The sequence below is a fragment of the Papio anubis genome, chromosome 11 (genome assembly GCF_008728515.1).
Source record: "Papio anubis isolate 15944 chromosome 11, Panubis1.0, whole genome shotgun sequence".
In the NCBI taxonomy this organism is placed as follows: Eukaryota; Metazoa; Chordata; class Mammalia; order Primates; family Cercopithecidae; genus Papio; species Papio anubis.
The window spans coordinates 63,285,099-63,306,996 of NC_044986.1; the positions used below are offsets into that span (position 1 = coordinate 63,285,099).

The 21,898-nt window shown below is 33.1% G+C and overlaps 2 protein-coding genes across 10 annotated transcripts in view; one reads left to right on the forward strand and one right to left on the reverse strand.

Annotated features, from left to right (window-relative positions):
* Positions 1–8,485, forward strand: part of LRRTM3 (leucine rich repeat transmembrane neuronal 3) — a 180,697-nt gene extending 172,212 nt beyond the window's left edge. The window contains exon 3 of the mRNA XM_003903883.5: positions 4,169–8,485. Coding sequence (XP_003903932.2) covers positions 4,169–4,378 — 210 coding nt within the window. The 3' untranslated portion in view covers positions 4,379–8,485. The remainder of the gene's footprint in view (positions 1–4,168) is intronic.
* CTNNA3 (catenin alpha 3) overlaps positions 1–21,898 on the reverse strand; it is a 1,832,183-nt gene that overhangs the window by 1,198,169 nt on the left and 612,116 nt on the right. The gene's annotated exons all lie outside the window — the stretch shown is intronic.

A 21,898-nucleotide genomic window follows, 5' to 3' on the forward strand; every position in this document is an offset into this window, starting at 1 on the left:
AAAACAGAAAAGAAAAAAGGACCCAAGGTCACTTGATGGTTATGTGAAGAGAATGGAATTTACTGTGAGTTAGTGACAGGAAGGGATCTACATGTTTGAGTCAAACAGATTTGTTTTTTTAATGCCAGCTGGTAGCCTCTCCATTAGTACCCAGCCACCAGTCATTTTTTGGTGCAAGGACATACCCTCCCAACAAAACTGAAACTCCCCCCACAAAAGATTGCTGAATTCACAGTTGTTGCCCAAACCTCTGCATCAAGTATTTACCCTGGTGTGAAAAATACCATGATTTTAATTTCTTATAATTGTAGATTTAGTTTACTTGAAACATAAATAGGTTTCATCCTAGTCACAGTCCTTTTTCAAATTATAGTACTATCACAAATTGTGATTTGCCATATTCTCAAACAACTGACTATAATTTGAAAGGGACAAATAATCTCTTCATGGAAGAACCAAAGAATACTCTTAAGGCAATACCGTGATGTCAGGCAGCATGTAGTGCACTGCTACTCGAGGAGAAAATGTGTTGCACACTTAGCATCTGACTTCCTACTTGAATTAACATGTAAAAATCTAATACCCTACACTGAGAAAGTAATCAACATATGATGTTGATACAGAGAAGAAAAGATATTACAAACAACATATGTAATATTTTTCATGAGGAAGACTTGCTTTGACAAAGAAGTAATTTTCTCATTATTAATAATTAGAAGCAAAAATATCCCTCCCATACAAATTTAGATAATAAAGACTATTTATTTTTATTACATTTAGGAATCATTATATTTTGTGTAATCAACGTTATAAAAACAAACTATATATTGCTTAAAAGTTACACACAATTTCTGTGCTACATGGATATTCTAACGAAATAAGTATTTCCAGATAGCATAGCCTTTTAGCGTCATCTCATTGAACAGTGAACTAGGTCTTTTAAATTTAAGTAAAATTTATTTTCATACTACATATTTTAAAATACATGATAGCAATTGTATTTAATGTAAATATCTAGTGAATTATATAGTAACTGGTGGGAACAGTATATAATTAAAAAGAAAATTACTGACCATATTCTATACCTAAATCACTTGGTCCTTCCACTGATATTTAGGTTCTTCATATTGTCAAGCATGGTGCCTCATATATCATACAGCTTTAATAATTTTTACCCATCTGATTAGCCGCAAAAGAATAAATATTCCTTGTACCACATCTGTATAAAATACTTAGAAATTAAAAATTGAGAAAGAAATGACTTAAATTTAACCAAATATTTTATATATTTAAAAATTATCTTACTTGTCATTCCAATAAAATTGTCAGTGCAAAATATTCATAATTCAATAGACTTACCTGAACACAATTTGAAAAATTTATGAGTAAATGTACACACATGTGCATACATATACCATATCATGTATATATCCATAGGTATGTATACTATATTTACATGAATCTTATATAGATGTCATGAGTACGTAAAAGTGGTCCAAAACCGATGTGTCACCAAACTCTGCATTTTCCATACCTGATTTAAATGATTTTGAAACCGTAATTGGCTATAAGTTTATACATGTGTATATACATACATGTTTATATATTATATATATCTCCGTATGTGTGTACCCCTATATATACACATGGGTATATATCCAATGCTAACTGTCTTAGATTTTCAAAATCATTTAGGTCAACCTGGGAAAAATCTACTGTGATGCTGTATTCAGATATGGCTAGCTGTTACATTCTACTTACTGATACATCTTACTACGTTATTTTATTGTTAATAAGATAGAATCAACTTTAAAATGCACTGTCAATTACAGGGAAATGATATATGTTAAACATTCACATTGCTTATAAGTTCCATCCTAATTTCGGAAATATTAAAATGTGAAAAAATATGTATTTATATTGAAACAGTATAATCATAGTATAAGGTATTTCAAAATAAGACATATCCAAAAGTAAGAAACTCACTAAAGAAAATAATATATGGGATTTTTAAAACAGATAATCGGAGCTAACTATTTAATTGATAATGGTTCAAATTAGGACTTGCACTCTGTATACCAGTAGCCTCTATATGTTAAATCAAGCAGGAAATTGTGTGTGCACACACAAACACACACACACACAGAATAAATGTATCATGGTTTATTATTTTTCATAAATCATGGCCATAGAAATTACAAATTATTCACAGTAGAGTTAATTCCAGGTAAGCCAGAAATGATTCTGCATATATGAGGCATAAGTTTCCGTGACAAATAAGAACAAGTATATAAAATCCTATAGATATATGACCCATAACACATTACAGAGCAGTGATTTCCCAGAGGAAAATGTAAAACTCATGTACCCAGTAACAGTTCTATTTTTGTTCTCTTTGATAACTCAAATCTATTCATGCTGCACATTTACTTTTACATAAAAATATATTTTAGTTGTCTGGGCTATTTCATCTGTGACAACAAGATTCTTATTTATTTTAAATGGAAGTATCCTATTTTACTCTTAAGTATTTTCTTTAGGATTTTTCAGTCGGCTTGACCATTTTTAAAAGTGTATGATATCTTTCATTCCCGCATCAGATAACTTCATGTTTTAAATCTTTAAAATCCACATAAAAAGGAAGAGTTACTCAGGAATTTCATTTAATGAACTGGATTATATTTCTCTCTCTAAGAACTAAGCTCCATATATTTGACATGCTGAAATATTCATATTATAAGCAAATAATCTTAAAAGAAGTGATTAGTTTTATTTTTTATTTTTGATTACTTCTATTAAAGAGATAAAAGGTAATATTTGCTCCAGGGATTTTCACTGAAGCAGAAATAAATGTAAGTAGAACTGTAGGGATGGAAACAGAAGTGGCAAAGATGGTTCTAATGCATGGAGAGGAGGGGGAAAAATGTAAAGATGCAGTTAATAAAAAAATAATACCTAGGCCTTCTATTTTTCTTAGCTTTGGGCTCTAATCTCAGCTGAGATCAGAAAGGAATTTAGTCTGATGTGCTCAAACAAATATACATTCTATCTGTTCACCAAACAAGAATGGCAGAAGTTTTTATCCTCCAGAGAATTAAACAGCATGAATTAGTAATTAGGATATTAAACCAAGATCAAGACTGAAGGTTCCTGAAATCTGGCTACTTTTTAGGACAAGGTTTTATCTTATTGAAAAAGAAATGGGAAATATCTCTAGACTTTGACATCTGATTACATTTCAGGCTCTCCTTTGTCTGTAACATGTATGTTTCCCTTCTTCTCACCATGGTCATGCTTGCTTTTTCCCTCACCTTTAGAACTTGCTTTCTTTAATTGGCAAGGGAGTCCCTTCCTCATAGATACAGGTGGTTCCTTCAAACTAGCATCATCCTTTGATGCTTTTTAGACCCTCATAGGAACCATAGATTTTTCCTGGGAATTTTCTAAACTCATCTAAATTTTAGATACATGGACCAAACTACAGACATTAATATTTTAAGGAATTTTATGGTAAAATAAATATTAAGAAGTTATGGGTAAGAATAGCCAGAATGACTTGTCTAGATAATTCTCTTCTGCAATGGTTACCAAAACATAGTGTGTGGATTAATAGTCCAGCATCATAAAGGAACTTGTAAGAAATGCGGATTCCAGGACCTATCCCAGACCTACTGGATGAGAATCTTGGGTGGCAGGGGGTTGACTAATTAAAGAAGGGGGTGGTGATTTTCATGAATGCTAAAGTTTGAGAATCACTCTTGTTCTATTGTATCCTAACCAAATAATAGGATAATTAACACTAATAATAACAATAATAATAGTGTTTCTCAGTTCTAAAAACACAATGTTTTCCAGTTAGGGAAAGCAATTTTCTGGCTGTTCCAATAAATCTTTTATCATTTTCAGAACCATGTAGGCTACTATTTATCTGAATCTTCTAGTAAAGAATTAAGCAGTTTCATTGCAGGATTTAAAACTGTCGCACTGATCTCACTATATGAGAATGGGGGGCATTAGCGGGATAATGTGGGGACACCTGGGCCACAGGGCCACAGATATAACCATGGAGGTTAGTCAGGTCAGCACTTCAGTCTCTAAATCTTTCCCCTAAAGTTGTCTATCTTTTCTCTGTCATGTAACTGACTTTTCTCATGTCATTTTTCCCCAGATACCTTTATCAATGAATGTGTCAACCTTTCTGGCATACGACCAGCCCACAATAAGTTACTGTGGGGTGCATCATGAACTTCTCTCCCATAAGTCCTTTGAAACGAATGCACAGGAAGATACGATGGAAACACACCTAGAGACTGAGCTGGACCTGAGCACAATCACAACAGCTGGCCGAATCAGTGACCATAAACAGCAGCTAGCTTAACTGAGATCACTGGTAGCCCGGGGTTGCTACCAAACTTTGTAACCTCAAGGACAAAATGAGGAAGATGTGTTCATTGTGGACTCTAAAAACAAAGCAAAACACAAAATCCCCTGTTCAAATTAACAAAAAATCCAAGATTGATTCATGAAATAAAGAAGACATGAATTGTTTTAAGTCTACACTTTGTAATTAGCTAAGTTGTGCAGTATTTTTTGACTTAAACAGAGTATGACCCTGAAAAATAAAAGAATCTTTTTTTCAAAACTCATCCTACCTACCTGTAAAAACTGTACAAAGCTAATGTATTTTTCATATTGTAAAGTTTCAATTGTAGAAACAACTGGTATGTACAGTACCATAATTTAATTACATTTTACTTTAAAAACTTTACACATTTCAGTTTCTAAAATTTTAAATTAACAAAAATTATTTCTTGTGTTATTCAGAGTTACTCAGTTTTGTAGGGACTGTTTTGTTACTGCTTTTGTGCCCAGAAACCTTGACTCTAAAATTCTGTGCTGTGCGAAACATGCACGATTTTTATTATGCTTACTGCGTAGAATTTTATCTACTTGTTCCAGAAATAATACATTAACCAAAAAGGATTTAATTGCTCAGACTTGTAAGAGGTTCTTCAATTACATAGACAGGTTTTTCTTAAAAATGAAAAAAAAAATCAAAGATTTTTTTAACAGTTCTCAGACTTAACTGTTGCCTTGAATTACAGCCTAGTTTCTAAGCAGTGAAATGTAATGATAAAGAGGGATATTTTAACATATTTCCGAATGAATGATTCATTATTTCATTCTTTTGAGTAACCATTGTTAAGCGTTGGGGGGAAGCATGGACAAAACATCCCTGGAAACAAAGGCTGTAACCACAGCAACAGACTTTGTGATACAGTTAAAAGGTGCAGCTACCAGTTACAAATAAAAACTTTTGTTACATCTCATTATTTTCAGGCCAAGGTGGGAGTATAGTGCATAATAATTGTACAGTAGCAATTTTTCTCCTAATTAACCCATAGCCATTTGCCTAAAAGTAACCATCAGTCAGTGCAAAATGTGCCTGGTTCTTAAGACAACTTTTTATTTAGAACCATGAGACCAGTATTTTGGAAACATTTCAAAGGAAACATATGAATTTTTTTTTGCATTGTGCACTACATCATTTCTCTCCTGAGGAAGAATTTTAAACGTGTACAGCTCATTCAATATTGATATGAGCCACAGTGCAGAACTTTATCACTCGAGTAGACTGTAAACATCCTTAGTATGTTCTAAATTGTTTATATTGCTATCCATAATGGGAGTCACCTCCAAATTATCAAAGAAATAACTCAGAGTAATTTGACACCAGCCCAGATCACATATTGATTACACGATTGTATTATAAAGTTAACTCAAATCAAATTAAGAAAACCTGAGTTTTGAGAAGCTGAAATAATCAACTTGTTTGTGCTGTTTGCTTGACATAGGTTATTGTTTGAAAATATTGTTACGTTATCAATAGTAATCATGCATTCTTGTGTTTTTTTTTTAAATGGAAAACTGCAAGTTTCAATTACTGTTGCACTAGAAGTGCTTTGATGTTGTCATTTTATATTCATGCCATCAAAAGTAGATTGGCATATCAATCTAACAGGGGTCAATGAAAACAATGAAGAAAAGAATAACTGAAAACAATGTCAAACTTTTAAATTTTTATCTCTTCCAAAGAAATTATATCTACAAAATCTAGTTTTATGCAGGTTTGTCACAGCAAATTTAAAAGCAGCTTCAAGAAGAATGAACTCAAAAACTGTGGAGCAAATTTTTGTTGAAAATATATAAAGTCAGAAAGAAAAAAAGATGTAAATGTTGGAAGAAGCAAAATCTATTACTAATTCAAATGAAACTAAATGTCAAACACAGTACTTGTGTCAACTATTTAGCATCCCAGATTTTGTAACATATTTTGCATAAATTATTTGCTATTCAAAAATTTTTGTCATTTTAAGTCTAATTTTAATCTTTATGTTTTCCATTTTCTAATTTCCTTGCAATGTATTATTCTTAGAGTGTTCTTAATTTTCTACATTGAAATTTGGCTTTACGTCGTTAGCAAATTTATAAAGGGTTATAAAGCTATGATTTGTGAGTTTAAAATCAAATGCAAAATTTTATTTATTATGTAAACCAAAATGTCATTTGCAAGCTTTCTCACTAGAAGTTGTCCTTGCAAAGATAGAAAAGGAAGAATTAATTTGTGTAAACAAGCACAAATTAACATATTTGTTAATAAATAGGTTTATCTACTAATAAACCTATTTCTAGAAACATTCAAATTGATAATGATTTTTAGAAATGTAAAGTTTCCAAGGAGTCTTACAAGTGTATGCCCTTGATTTCCTGAAGGAAACCACTTTATTTCTTAAATATTTTACGTTCATCTAAAGTGAAACACTATAAATAGAAGCAATCCTTGGAACCACAGCTCTGTGCAACCAAGGCCCTAAGCTACACCAAACAAGCCAGGAATTTTGAGACTTCTCATCTTTAAATTCAACCAAAAGGGTATTTAACAAGACAAAAATGCTGGATTATTATTATTATTTTTGCTTAATTTTTATTCTGCCATGTCCAGGTTAAGGGTGAGGGTGGTGACAATCTGATAGAAAGATTGTGTCTGGAATCTTTATCACATATTTCCAATTTATTTCAGTTTTTGTCTAAAACTTGCATTTCTAATCTACCTTTTCCAGCATTCGATAATCTTCCATTTCCTCCTTCTACCCCCCATTCCTATGTCTCCCTTCCTGTCTATTCCTCACCGATTTAAACAACTGAAATGTTTACTTATGCTTGGAGTTGAAAAAATGGAGAGGTTGACTCAGCATGGTTACAATAACAACCAGCAGCTGCAGCAAACCATAAAGTTATGCAGTGTTTTGAGGTTTACACATCACATTTTACATAAATTATCTCATTTTGTCTTCATAACAACCCTATGAAGACACATTAATCTCAAAGAAGTTGAGCCCTCACCCCAAAACACAGGGCTAATAATTGGTGCAGTTGAATTATTCTCAAAATTTACAGGCTGTTAGTCTTTCCACTATACTAAAAGCTTTCTTTCTCTGATCAGAGCCAGAGAACTTCCAGAGATAATGGATAGAATGAAAGAAAAAAAAAATACATATATATATATGTATTTTTTTTTGACATGTTGTTTAGTAATCCCTACTTTAATTCCATTCTCCATCTGTAAAATATTAGCTAACTGAATTATTTCTGTGTTCTACTATGGGCTCTCACATTAAAACTCTGTTCAAAAAGTTTAACAAGTCACATATTTCTTAACATACAAGTTCGTTTGTAAATGTACAGAACAGATGCCCCCAAGATGTGGATGCATGTAGGCCCCAAAGTACAGACATAAAATCAAGGAAGCACAAGGAAAGAAACCCCAAGGAAAAACCTAAAGACCTTCTAAATTGAGACTGCATAACTATAAAAGAGATCCATAGTACAGGGTTGAACACATGCTCAATACTTTGTCAACTGAACACATGTTCAATTCGGAGCTAATTGGGAAGACATAAAATTCTTTTTCTTTTTTGCTTTTGGCAAGATTTCTTCTTAAACCATGAATTTTTTTTAACTTGTAATAATAGAGAACAACGTTCTCTATTCTCCTTATAAGAAAAATAAAATATAATTTATCCAAATTGATGTATAGAACCTAAAACATATGCTAACTTGCAAATAATATATTTTACTGATCAACTCATTTTTGTCAAGTCTCTATTTCTAGTCCCTCCTGAATGTTTTAGAAAACCATGAAACTATAAAGATTTTTAATACAAATTACATTTTTACAAGGAAAGAAAACATTTCCAAATTTAACACTCAAGACTAATCACATAATCCTAATTTGAACTCAGATCTCTCTGACTCCATAGACTGCTTAGAAATAGTAAAATCTTTTTGCAAAAATATTTTCTAAAATAAAACTATTGTATATGAGAGTAAAAATATATTTGTTTTTGATTGTTCCTCACTGGAAGACAGATATCATCTCTCAAACTAAACATTCAAAATAAGAAACTGAATGCATGAAAACCAATACCTGATGTGAATTGTTGTTATTAAGCTGTATGAAAGAAATGCAAATGTTCTGGGTATGTCAGAGCATGCAAAAGAAGAGGTTATGGGACTGGCAAGTATTTGGTCTCAGGAGAAAAGGTGAAAATTTTCCAGAATAGATATAGTAGCATCTTATATTGGCACAGCTCTTAACAGTTTATAATGTTGGGTAATATAACAATCTCCTAATTCATCAAAAAGTCTCAAGGTGCAGATGAATTGGTCTTGCAATAAGGAAGAGTTTCCAACTCTTCCCATGACCTTCCCAATTTTCCCCAACTGTCCCTAAATAGGGAGGTGCCAAGTGCAAAGGACCCAGGAGCAATGCTTTCAAAATTCTGATTTGTCCCAAAGGTAGGGTACCTGGACAATCAACAATTGGGCTTCATTTTATCATCAGTATTAATGGGAAAGAAACATTTGAAAATTTAAAACCAAGCAAACACACATACATCAAAGTGGTGGTGGGTCTTTTTTGAAGGTCTCTCATGACTTGTATTACAGTTTTATTGTGAGATGGGAGGCAACTTATATTTAATTTCTGTAGGGTAAAATTCACGTTTTAAAAGGTCCACTGTTGATTTTTTTATTCTATGAAGGACAGTGATCTTACAGCAGCAGAGTGCCTCAGCCATCTAGGACTTAGGCTACTACGTTTCTTCCTCCTAGCTCACATTTATAAATTTGTGTTATATGATATTTGTCTTTCTGAAAAGGTGAGTGAAAATTTGTTTTGTGTAAATCAAATAATATTTCAAATGTATCAAGAGACCTTGTGATAAAGGAACCTTGAAATTGTTTTCTAATCTAAAATATGACCCACTAATTTATCTTTTTAAAATTGATTTCCATATGCCTTGCATTATTATAATGCAGCACACTTGTACTGCATGGTTTAAAGGTTCTGCAAGACAGTCTTTGCCTCAGCCTACAGGAAATGGCAGTCTGACTCCAGGTTTTGAGTTGGTCGATATGAGCAGTTTCAGTCATTTCCACTTACTGACTTTATCTGGACTAATGTGGAAAATAGTAGTAAGACAACATGGATGGATAAAGTTGACAAATAATTTTATTTGTTTAAACTTTGTCACTTATTATATCCTTGAAGTTACTAGTAAGAGGTCAAGATGACTCCAAATCCCTTGTGTCAATACTAGATTTACTGAATCAGAATCACTGGGATGGATCCCAAAATGTGCATTAAGACATGACTGAGGTGATACTAATGCATGCTAAGTTTTGAAAAACATTGCTCAAATGAATTTACTTTTCCCAAGTCATTCAATTGCTTTCTATTCTAATATAAAATTGTGAATTATCGTGCTTTCCCATATCAATGTGAATCTAGTTTTCTAAGCCTGTCTGAACATTTTTCTTGACTGAGGAAAGCATACCAAAAGACAACTATACATAAAATGCTCAGGTTGCTTCCTGACAGACTGTTGTTCATAGATTTTATTCCCCATTAACTCTTTCAAGAGGCATATCTGAAAACAGTCTTAAGGCAGCTGGGTTAGTTACTTGTTAGTTGTACCCATGAATATAACAACTGAAAAGCTAGATGTGGGGAGAGAGGCAGGAAGTAATTTATGATGTATCAGGCACTATGCCCTCCTTGTCTCATTTTTAAAGCATTTTAGCAGAGAAGTATAACCACTATTTTAAAGAAAGGAAAATAAGGCTCATAGTAATTAAATAACTTGCCAAGACTCACACAGTGGAGCTGGAGATTCAGATTTAGATTTGTTAGGCTCTAAGGATGTGCTCCTACCCCCCATAGCACATTTTCAAAAGTGAGAAGAGATTATAATCAATATAACGAGGCTTATATATTTTAATGGGGGGGGTGTTGAACACAGCAGAAAAAGAATTTGCCTTTCTATTTCCAAATAGAAAAATTATCTTACACTGTGTAGAGACTTCCTTCAATATCCTAAACCAGCAGCCTAATGGAAAAAAACACCCAATATTTTCTTTAAGTTTTATACATGGTTTCCTAAAAAGAGTAGACATTTGAAAAAAAAATTCTTCAAAACATAAATACCCCTGAATATTGATGTCATATTTTTATTTCCAATCACCTTAGTTCTTTATAAATTTGCAGCCAAAATATGATAAAGAAATAGCAATAATATAACCTTCAACTGGCCAAAAAAAAAAAAGAGGGGAGGTTGCAAATTTTAGCCAAAACTATATGGATAAATGATCAATAAAGTCACCAACTGCAAATGACAAAGTGGAGAAAAACACCAATAATCTACAGTCACAAACTGTAACTGGCAATGATATGACTTGGGCTACAGAACATTTCCTGTGAATTATTTTAAATGACAATACTCCTTATAGGAGTATTGTAACTTACACAGATGATATGGGATCTGGAAGCATACTACATCAAAGGAGGCTGAAAGATAACCTTTATAACAAGGCAGACTCTACGTGTCCTACTCAGAATGTAATATGTAGTTTAAATATAAAATAAATATCATTTCCTTGTTTCATTACTATGTGGAGATGGACAAATAAAATTATTTGTTGAAATTTATTTTTAAACTCACATCTTGAAAAACATCTTCCTCAGTCTCAGCTATTCACAAATGATTCTTAGTCTCTCGACTCCATTAGTGCCTCAGGAGCTTTTTATTAAACCTCTGAGTTATCTCTTCTCTCTCTCCCTGAACTCCACAAGTGCAAGTAATCTCATTGGTTTAACTACATTAGCATTTTACTCCATCACAGGATCTGAACATGTAGCATCCATGAAAAACATACTTCCATAATACATACAGCATTCAAGAGCCAGTAAAGCACTCTCTAAGTCATGCCTCCTACTAAAAATGGTCACATCTATAACTCTGATAAAAATTAGGCTATCAGTTTAAAACAATAAATCCAGCAAAGAAAGAAATTCTAGCACTCTGGATCTAATATCATTGTGTCTTCTCATTCTGGCACCATTACCACCATACAGAAATGTTATCTGAAATATGTAGAATAATTCTGATTGTGGACAACAAAGATGCTCCTGTTATCTGGGTTGAAGATGTGGTGAAAGGCAACAAAGAAGACAAAAATTACACATACCAAGGTAAGTGAAGGGAATGTGATTTATTATTAAATAATCTGCAAGTAATTTTAAAAACTAAGACCCATTATTAATATTTACAATAACATTTATGCCAACAAGTGTCATCATAAAGGCTAACGTGGATATTGGGGATATAAGAGAAATGTGGTATTTGTGGTGGCAATACATATTAGATAATAGATAGATAGATAGATGGAATTAATTCTACCAAAAGAGAGACTATTAAGAATAAAAATTAGTCCAAGAACTATTTCTATTATTTCTCCAGAGAGAAACTGAATAGATAGAGAAAAAGATTTAAACTAAATGCTACATGATCTTTCCAAGGTCAAATTTGAAATAGTCCAAAAATATAAACTCTGAATTGCTGCTTCAACCATATGAGTAATTACATTAATTCACATACACCTAGTCAAAATCTGATGTTGAGAAATGAATTGTAATTTTAAATGTACTCCATCTGTCCTTGCTGTTTTATATCAATGATATTTTTGCTTTCAATTACAGATCCATAAATACAATGCCCTAAACAGTCTGATGAAAATGTGGTGAAAGATTGGTCACCGCTGTTTTTCTGTTCTATCATAAGGCAATTATCAGAGTGGAATGACCACCATAGTGGGGAGCTGGAAATATTATCTTTGAAGTCCTCGCTACAGGTCTTATTTTATATAAATTTATAAAATAAGAAAAATATTGCCTTGAGGCAAAAGCCCGAAAGCCCACACCAGCTCTAGTCTGACTACACTTAACACCAGAGAGGTCTAGGGAAAGACGCTGAACATCTCTGAACTTACATGCTATCTGGAGAAAAGCTTGAGATCCTTGTGATGTCAACATTTTTTTGCCTTTGGATGCGATGGAAACTTAAGTTCAGTTAACGGACATCCTTCAAAACTCCCTGCCAGTTTCCTCTTTAACAAACTTCAAACCTGAGTTTCTTGAGCCAACACTGGCTTTAACACACAGCTATTTAACAATGAACCCTTGTTACACTTCATCATTTTGTGGAAGAATTACATAATTGGGGTTGTAGCCCTTATCAGCTTTTCCCTTGCCTTTGGATCAAGTTACGGGATAAAACATGTGAACTTGATATGGCACATTGGTACTACCACAGGTGGATTGGAAGAAGAGTTTCTAACATACAAACATTTTATGTAATATAAAACTGAAATGTAGTTTGGGGCCACTTCTTTTTAACTTAATAATCTGATATAATTTTCAGATAACTGCATGCTTTCCTGCCACTGATAATATAAATATTATTGTCTGTAATGAAAACATGGTTTTGTTGTCATATACTTTCGCTTTCTGAGGACAGAGTTCAGACAACTGATTGTGTTTTGTAATTACCACAAAGAATGACTATTTATTTTCAGAAAGAACGGCTTAGTGCCAAGCACTTTAAGACAACATAACAACTAACACTTACTGAATGTTTACTTTTCTAAGCATTTTATGTGTATTCATTCATTCAGTCAACATTAATATGAAAAACAATTAATAATAATCCTATGAAGTAGATACTATTGTTTTCCCCTGAGGAAGATAAGAAACTGATGCACAGAGCAATTTTATAACATATAGCTAGTAAATTGTGCAACAAGGATTCAAATCCAGTTGACTGATCTATTGAAAAACTGACCCCTCTAACTGCTCATTTAAGGACCACTCTATGGACCCCAATGTTAAGTTCAAAATTCTACCTATTTAAGGCTATCACTGAGACCTTTTTTTTCAATATAATTGATGTGTTTATTACATACCTAATATATGCCCATTGGAAGGTAAGAAAATTTTAGAGATACATGAGTGTATGATAGTCCCTGTCCCCAATGGACTTACAGTCTTAGCAAAGAGAAAAGACATCCATATTCAACAGAAATAAAATTCAAGAACTAAGTTTAATACCTGCAATTGTAAACAGCAGTTAGGAGAAGATAAAATCAAAGTTAATAAGGTTGTTGGGAATATCTCAAGGCAAAAGTGATAAATGACATAGAACTTAAAACTAGCAGTATTCAGATGGGCCAGACAAAGATGGGAGGGCAGTGAAGGGAGAATATTATATTTTTATTTACTGACATCTATTATTCCAATAGGATTTGTTAGATTCATGCTTCTCTGGAAGAAAAAGACCAGGCTCAATTTTTGTCCTGATTGCCTAAAAGTTCAGAGCCAAATTTTACTCTCACCACAGTAAATCTCTTGGCCTTTCTAGGCAGGCATAAATATTTCCCAAATTTTTCTGAACTCTGATTCTCTTTACATTTCTATTTTATCTTATTTGGGGTGGGGGAAAAGCATATTAATCCTTTGTTTAAAATGTTATGTCAGTTTCAATAAAATGTTCATAAACCATTTTGAAGACAGATCCAGGAAATGGTATTAATTTCAAATAATTATGTGAATTACATCAAACAACTTTTTAAAAGCTAGTAATTGTAACATCCTCCGTCAAACTACTGTTTGGCACAAATGAAAACACATCCTTTAGATTGATTGACTTTCTTTTTTTCAACTTTTTTAGTCTTTATGTCAGTACTGGTGAATATTAACCAGAATTTTTATTTCAAAGAGTAAAAATAAAAATCATTTTTGATTGCTATATTTTACAAACAAACTACAGTAGAATATTATTAAAGACCATGATCAAAATCATTTAGTTGATAGTGAGACAGCCAGGTGTGAGGGGTCCCTGACAAAACTCCAACCAGTCTGCACACTGGGAATGTGCACTTGGGTGGACTCACACACAGGTTCTAGTCCATTTGCAGCAAGGAAGAGCCTGCCCCCTCCTCTTCCTGTGTGGAACCTGGGATTCAAGTGGCTAAGCAGGAAGTGCTCTAGCAGGGACTCTGCCCTTGCGGAGAGTCCCTGTTTCCCCCTTTTCTTTCTTTTCAACCAATAAAACGCTGTCTTACTCACCATTCAAAATTGTCTGTGAACCTGAATTTTCGTGGCCATGGGACAAGAGGCCTATCTTTAGCTGAAATAAGGAAAAGTCCTGCAACAATAGCAAACAGACCAGTACTAGAATGTATATTTACTTAGAATTATTTTTCACTAGAGTGAAGTATTTTTAGTTTATGAATGCACTGACATTTAGGAATATGCAGAAATATTTCTGCCTTAAAAGTACAAATAATTGTCAGTAAAGTTGTCATTTAAAAAATACAGTCAAATATATATATTTCTAATCTGAAACATGATGCATAAGAAGCTACTTTAGTTTTTTGAATTTTTCAAGTGGAGAAATATTCTCTTCATCAAACTCTGCTCATCACTTGGACTATTAATTTACGGTTATCTCTGTGTTTATTTGGGAGGTACAATTTTCATTCATGGGTATTTGTTCAATGTGTCTTGTCTTCTCTATATTTTACATTTAATATACATTTAATTTAATATATTTTGATATTTTTAATTCTAATCAATAAAATAAGCATTTATTCATTTGTATTATGGTATTCCAGTTACTGTGATGTGAGACACAGTGATCGATGCTTATAGTGAATAAATTATTGTGACTCAATGTGATATTTCTAAAAATGAAGTCTGTACATGATAGATATTTCTAAAAATGAAGTCTGTACATGATAGATCTAAAGACTTCTAAATTTTAGTTAGGAGCTGGATGGCTTTAGTTAGGAGCCATCCAGCTCCTAACTAAAATTTAGAAGTCTTTAGATGTCTGTGGGTATTATCATCCAGAAAACTAGGACTCTAATAGTTTCTGAGTCTAGTATTCTCCCCATATAGCTACTCAGTTTTTTCTAGTCTATATGTCAAATAAAATTTTGAAAAAATTACCCCTTCCCACAATCTTTTCAAATTAATCCTCAGATGAAAAGGATTTAATTTAGCTATTCCATGATAAATAAAAAATATGCAATTTTATTGAATAAACTTAGAGTAATTAATAAATAAATGTAATGTACGGTCAGAAGTTTTCTGTTTTGTTTCATTTGTAAAATGTCCATTAAAATGCTACCTATGTGGGTTAAAAAGCCTATAAGACAATTCCAACTTCAGGAATATGTGAAAACATGTAGAAAGGGTATATTGTGTAATTTAAATTTTTATCATCTACAGGTTATGGCATAAGACTGATATGAAAATGAATGAGAATTAGGTTTCATGTAGACTCTTTTGTCTTTTGTTCTATTACTATAAAATGTTTCATTTAAAAGTAGGGAAAAATTAGTAAGATGGTGAATTTGCCTGATATACCAATAAGCACAGTTGTTTTGGAAGTTGCTTGGTACCATTGACTCTTTGCATCTTTAAATACGTATTTCTTTCCTTAACAAACATTTCTCTTTATGAGAATACCATTACTCTCAAAGGATTCCAATGTTTATTTTGTGCTCATGGCACTTTTTAATTTAAATTTTCAAGAATGCACTTCGCATTAAGATGAACCAAAATAGTATTAGTGAATTCAGCAACCAGTTTAAGGCATAGTTCTCTGATCTTCCTACTTAAGAAAATGAAGGCTGGGCATGGTGGCTCATGCCCGTAATGCCAGCACTTTGGGAGTCAGAGGCGGGCAGATCATGAGGTTAAGAGATCCAGACCATCCTGGCCAACATGGTGATAACCTGTCTCTACTAAAAATACAAAAATTAGCCAGGCATGGTGGCGGGTGCCTATAGTCCCAGTTACTGGGGAGGCTGAGGCAGGAGAATGGCGTGAACCCAGGAGGCAGAGATTGCAGTGAGCCGAGATCGCACCACTGCACTCCAGCCTGGGCGACAGAGTGAGACTCCGTCTCAAAAAGAAAGAAAAAGAAAGAAAGAAAATGAATGTATTTTAATTTTAGAATTTCAGAACATATCAGTACTAACTCGAAGAAAGTCATCATGAATAATGCTATTTTAATGAATGCCAAGGGAATTGTGCCTAATATTCTAAAATACTCTTGAGGATTATGAAGAATGTGCAGTATGGCAAAGGCAGCCACGAGAATCCCCAATATATAAAATGTATACTATATACAAATAATTATTTCTCAAAAATATAAATTTTCACTCTAGATAGTTTTCTACAGCGTGGTACATGCTATGTGGTAGTAAATGAGCCTGTAAAACTGAACTTACTAGACCACAACTACTTCTATTAAATATCCAAAACATCCTCAATGTGAATGTTTTGAATTTATCTTTTATATGTGAAGAGCCTATAATTTGTTAGTGACTATAAATTAAATTATAACAACCTTTAGATTTTTTAAGTTTCACAATTGTTCTGTATTCCAATTAAGAGGCTCAAAATCTAGTCTGGGAAACTCCACTTGGTTTACCAAAAAAAATCAATATGCTTTTTATTTCATGGGGCTCTGGGACTGTTAAGATTAGCGTGAAATACTGACATTTACACTCCTGAGTGGACTACAAGGGGAGCAGGATGGAATGATGATGGCAAGTAATTGGACAATTGGACAGTCTCCAGAAAGGCTTGAAAAATACTATTAAATCTCCATCTGCTGATTGAAAATTCCAGGTTCATAAGGTATAACAATAGCTGAAACACAAACCTTATTGATCTCTACCTTTCTTTTCAGGTTTGTACACCACCTACTTTGCAAGAACCTGTGACGATTTTTTCGTTAAAACATCTGCATAATTAAACATTTTAGGCTAATGATGACAAGACAACAGGCCATATTTTATTACTTTTGTTGAACTGCCCAGTGTATATCACATTTGCTATAATTACTCAAAAACTCCTGCCTTGAAAATATGTGTTATAATTTTTAAAAAAAGAAAATAAGGAAAAGCGAAGAAATAGACGAAAAATTAAATTAGGGTCTTACACTTATAATGAGATAGTTCTAAGGAGGGAAGACTTAACCTAAGTAAGTTTTCATTCCTTTGAATTAGTGGAATAAATACATCTTAAATTTCTCCATTCCATTAGGACAGATCACAGGCGAACTTGCTGAGGGAGTAAGTGAAGAACAGTTATAGTTTCAGGGTCCTAAATCAACCACAGGGAGAATAATATATTACTCTGCTTATTTTACCCTTCCTCTCGTCTTCACGTTTATGTCTTCTTCAGTATTTCCTTCTCAGTTTGAGTTTTATATAGCATATGACATACACATATGTGCCAACACAATGTGAGTGATAAGACTGGAAGAGGAAAAGCTTACATTAATTTATCTTGAAAAATGAAATGTCCAATTATACAATATTATAGAGTGCTAATAGCTCACCAAATAACATAAATAAGATTACATTTCACTCAGTGCCAGACCTAACAATCAAACCTAGATTCCAAAGTAAGTCTTTCTTTTTTTCAATAGATTGAATATACTAGAGGTTAAGAAAATTCACATAAGGCCTAAACTCCTCTTTTAAAAAATCCTTTGACATTTCTCATAAAAACAGCTCTTTGCCTGTGGCTCAATTTAGGACTTTCACAAATCCCTTGAATAATGAAGGTCTTGGTTTTAAATGACTGTTTATGTGTGGCATTCTATGAAAGGTCCAGAAGCTTGTTAGGGACAATTGCTAAAAAATTAAAATATCTCAAGATTATTTTCATCAAACCAATATGTGTTAGAAGGTTATCTATTGGAGTATATTCCATATACTTAACATAATATTATTATAATAGATGGCAAGATAAAAAGAAATCCTCTACAGGATATTCCCATTTCTCTCCAGAGTCATGGTATCACAGACAACACACCAGTCTCCCCAGGATACCACTATAATTTAATACATGCAAAGTATCCATCTAATTTACCTGTCACTGATTAGGAAATTCCAATAGTAAGTTTCTCACCACAGCAAATCCTGAAGAACTAGCATTTAAGCTATTTCATTATGAAGTGAAAAAAATCATTTAGAAATAAAAGTACCAGTTAGTAACAAATTATGTACAAGTCACTCTAGTACAGTGTATTTCAATCACTTCAGTATTTTTAGCCTCCCAAAAAAAGTGTCAGAAATGAGGCATGAAAAGCTATTAAATGAATCATTCACATGTTGAATAGATGTTGCCATCAGTTTGTTCTCTCAATGGAAATAATGAACAACTGATTTATTTATAACTGGTCATGATGATAATACACCTTCATGTTCCACCCTTTTCAATATATTATGGTTATGTTATAACTGTCTTATTTTATACCTGATCTAAAATCATATGCTTCCATAAAAATGTCTTCTTTTCCAGGCTTTCCCTTAACTTTAATGTTCCTTTGGCTTGGGGTGTAATTAAAATGTTTTTACTGACTTGGTTCCCTTGTCTTTTTTTTCCTTTCAATTTTCTGTCTTTTTGCCTGGTGGAATTTATCCATATCTTAAGTATATGTAACTAGAGCCTGAAATATGAATTTTAAGCAGCTGCAGAATACATTTATATAATCACTCTAAAGTGAATCTTGTCAGCACTTATTTAGTCAAGTTTACCTTGTTTTCCTTCTGAGATAGAGGTAAGCAGAATGGATAAAGTAAGATAATAGAAGCTGATTTGTATTTCAGAGAAAAAAAATCTTGGTCTTAAGAATCAAGGCCAGAAGACTTCATTTGTCTTTCTTTCTTTTTTTTATTCTAAATTTCAGAGCAGAGAGGAATATTTCCCTTGAACATTCCAATTCTAACACTGTAATTAATTTTACAGGGTTACATTCAACAATTCGTATGTTTTGCTGCATAACACTCTGTATATGCACTGGATTCTGCCCTCAATCTGCACTACAGGTTTATATAGGAAAAAGCCTTCAGGGATTTTCTTCTATATTTAATCAAAATTATTTTTGAGAAATACATCCATCACATTATGGAATATAATTTAAAAAAAAAAAACACGTGAGTAATGTACTTCAGAGCTAGGTCTGGAAAAAAGATTCCCTTGGGAAACGGTTATGCTTCATCCCCAGTGAATACTAGAGGTCTGTAACACATCCTATCCTCTACACCGTTGCTCAGAAACCCAAAACTGGGTTACATTCACTAGCATGGTGACCATGTTAAAATTCCCATGGAGTGTCCCAGCTTTCTCCTTTGTAAATACTTTTGATATACTTTTTCTAATCCTGTTTTGTTAATCCTACATCATATGTCTTTTATAATATGATCTCTGAAATTATTTAGAGAGAAGTAAAAGGTAGAAATGAGGAAATAAACCAGAGATACTATTCTTTAAAAGAATTATTTTTATTCTTACTGAAATGGTGGCATTATCTTAACTTTAGGATGCTAATTTTTTTCTTCCTAGCATCATGCCCACGTACCATTATCTCATCCTTGACTCATCTTTAAAATTTTAGTTCCTTTATTTGCAATTTACATATAAGATATGTGGAAAAACCCACAGATACACACTCACACAGCACGCTACTCTTCTCATGCTGCTGTTCAGACATAAAGATCACTAAGCAAAACAGGAGATACATTTCAAGACTTTCTCCACTAGTAGAAACATATTCTCAGGTGATCGATTAGAGTCCAACAAGGTTTATTTTCAAAAGAGTCAGCAAGGGTTAAAAATGAAGTTCTCAACAATTTTTGTTTTTAAGAGAAAGGGCCTTATTCTGCCACCCAGGCTGGAGTACAGTGGTACGATCATAGCTTACTGGGCTGGGATTGGAGGGGCAGACAGGCAGTTCAGAAAAAGGGATTTAGGTGACCAAAGAAGGTGAAAGAATAAATGTATAGACATAACTATCATGGTTTATTATCTACAAGGTAGAATTTGGCTAACTTTGCTAATAAAACAAGGTACAAATCATTTAATGACAACCTATAGACTTTTAGCTTACATCTAGAAAATACTTAAAAAGAATTTTTCCAGCCTGAGCAACATAGTGAGAGCCCTCATGTCTACAAAAAGGTTTTTTAACAATTAGCTGGGCAGGTGGTGCACACCTGTAGTCCAAGCTACTCAGGAGGCTGAGGTGAGAGGATCACCGGAGCCCAGGAGTTTGAGGCTCCAGTGAGCTATGATCATACCACTACAGCTCAGTCTGGGTGACAGGAAGAGAACACACACACACAAAAATGTCAAGAAAGATATTAGAAGCAAGAAAAGAAAAAAAAATAATGTATATCACAATATTAAATTCTGTTCCCAATTATTATATAATTCCTATGTCACAACTTTCTTTGAAAATTAAAGACTGAATTTGTACCAATGTACTACTTATATATCTATAATCAGTATATTTAATAAGTTAAAAGTTTGGAATATAAGGCCTCTACATTTACATTTTTAAAATATTCTTAGACAAGGTTCTGGATTATATTTCAATTCTGTTCAAAGAATAAAATGGAGATGTAAAAACAGAGATGTCTCCTTAATAGAGAGAAATTAATTTATAAATCTAAGCAATATAAAAATATGAGTAAAAATCTAATTTAATTGATTTATTAATATTAAAGCTAGTCCATACAAAATGTATTTATTCTGGAGTCTCTGTAGATTTTTTCATTGTTTTTCCTGCTGCCATCAACTTTTGTTATACTACAAATATGGATGTAATTGTACCTACATAACTATCAGCACACACCTAAAATTAAATAAGAAATTTTAATCAGTAGTTCTTAATTTTTATCTAATCCTAAGTACTTAAAGATATAACACACTATTAATAAATCACCGTGGTGACGGTTCTCAAAGGTGTGTCTGTGTGTGTGTGTGCGCGCGTGTGTGTGTGTGTGTGTAGCATGTGGGGAAGGTGTCCTGGAAAGGATACAACCTTCTGTGATTTTCCTCTGCTAAGAAGCAGCCCTAAAGGGTATAATTCAATTACCTCTTTTCTTAAAAATCTCAGATCTTGGCTTGGGTCTGAAGCATGAGTCATGTACAGTCTAATGCAGCTTTGGGTCAACCCTGATTAAGGAGACCCCAGGAAGAGTGTGGGAAAATTTAAATTTGAATACCCCAGAAATGGGATTATGTATCTAAGAATCCTATCCAGCCTGTCTTATCGTATGCCATTTGTGTCAGCTCAGAACCTCCACAGTTCTTTCACAAGCTCAGACCATATCTCTTGGAGGCACTTTGGTCCCTACACACCACAGATTCCATCTCTGGGCCAATATTTGACTAACTTCAAGATTATGTCAACACTAACTGTCTATGCCTCATGCAAAAGCCTCATGGAAGCAATTAATCTAACAACAGTGCAAACAAGACGACTATAATCACCCAGGTGATCATGAAAAGGACCATGAGGGAAATAAAAATGAGATAGATTCTGGAAGCATGCTGTAGACGTTATGTTTTTCAGTAACAGATTTACACCAACACTTTTAAAGAATTTTATGATGGGAAATGGTTAAGAGG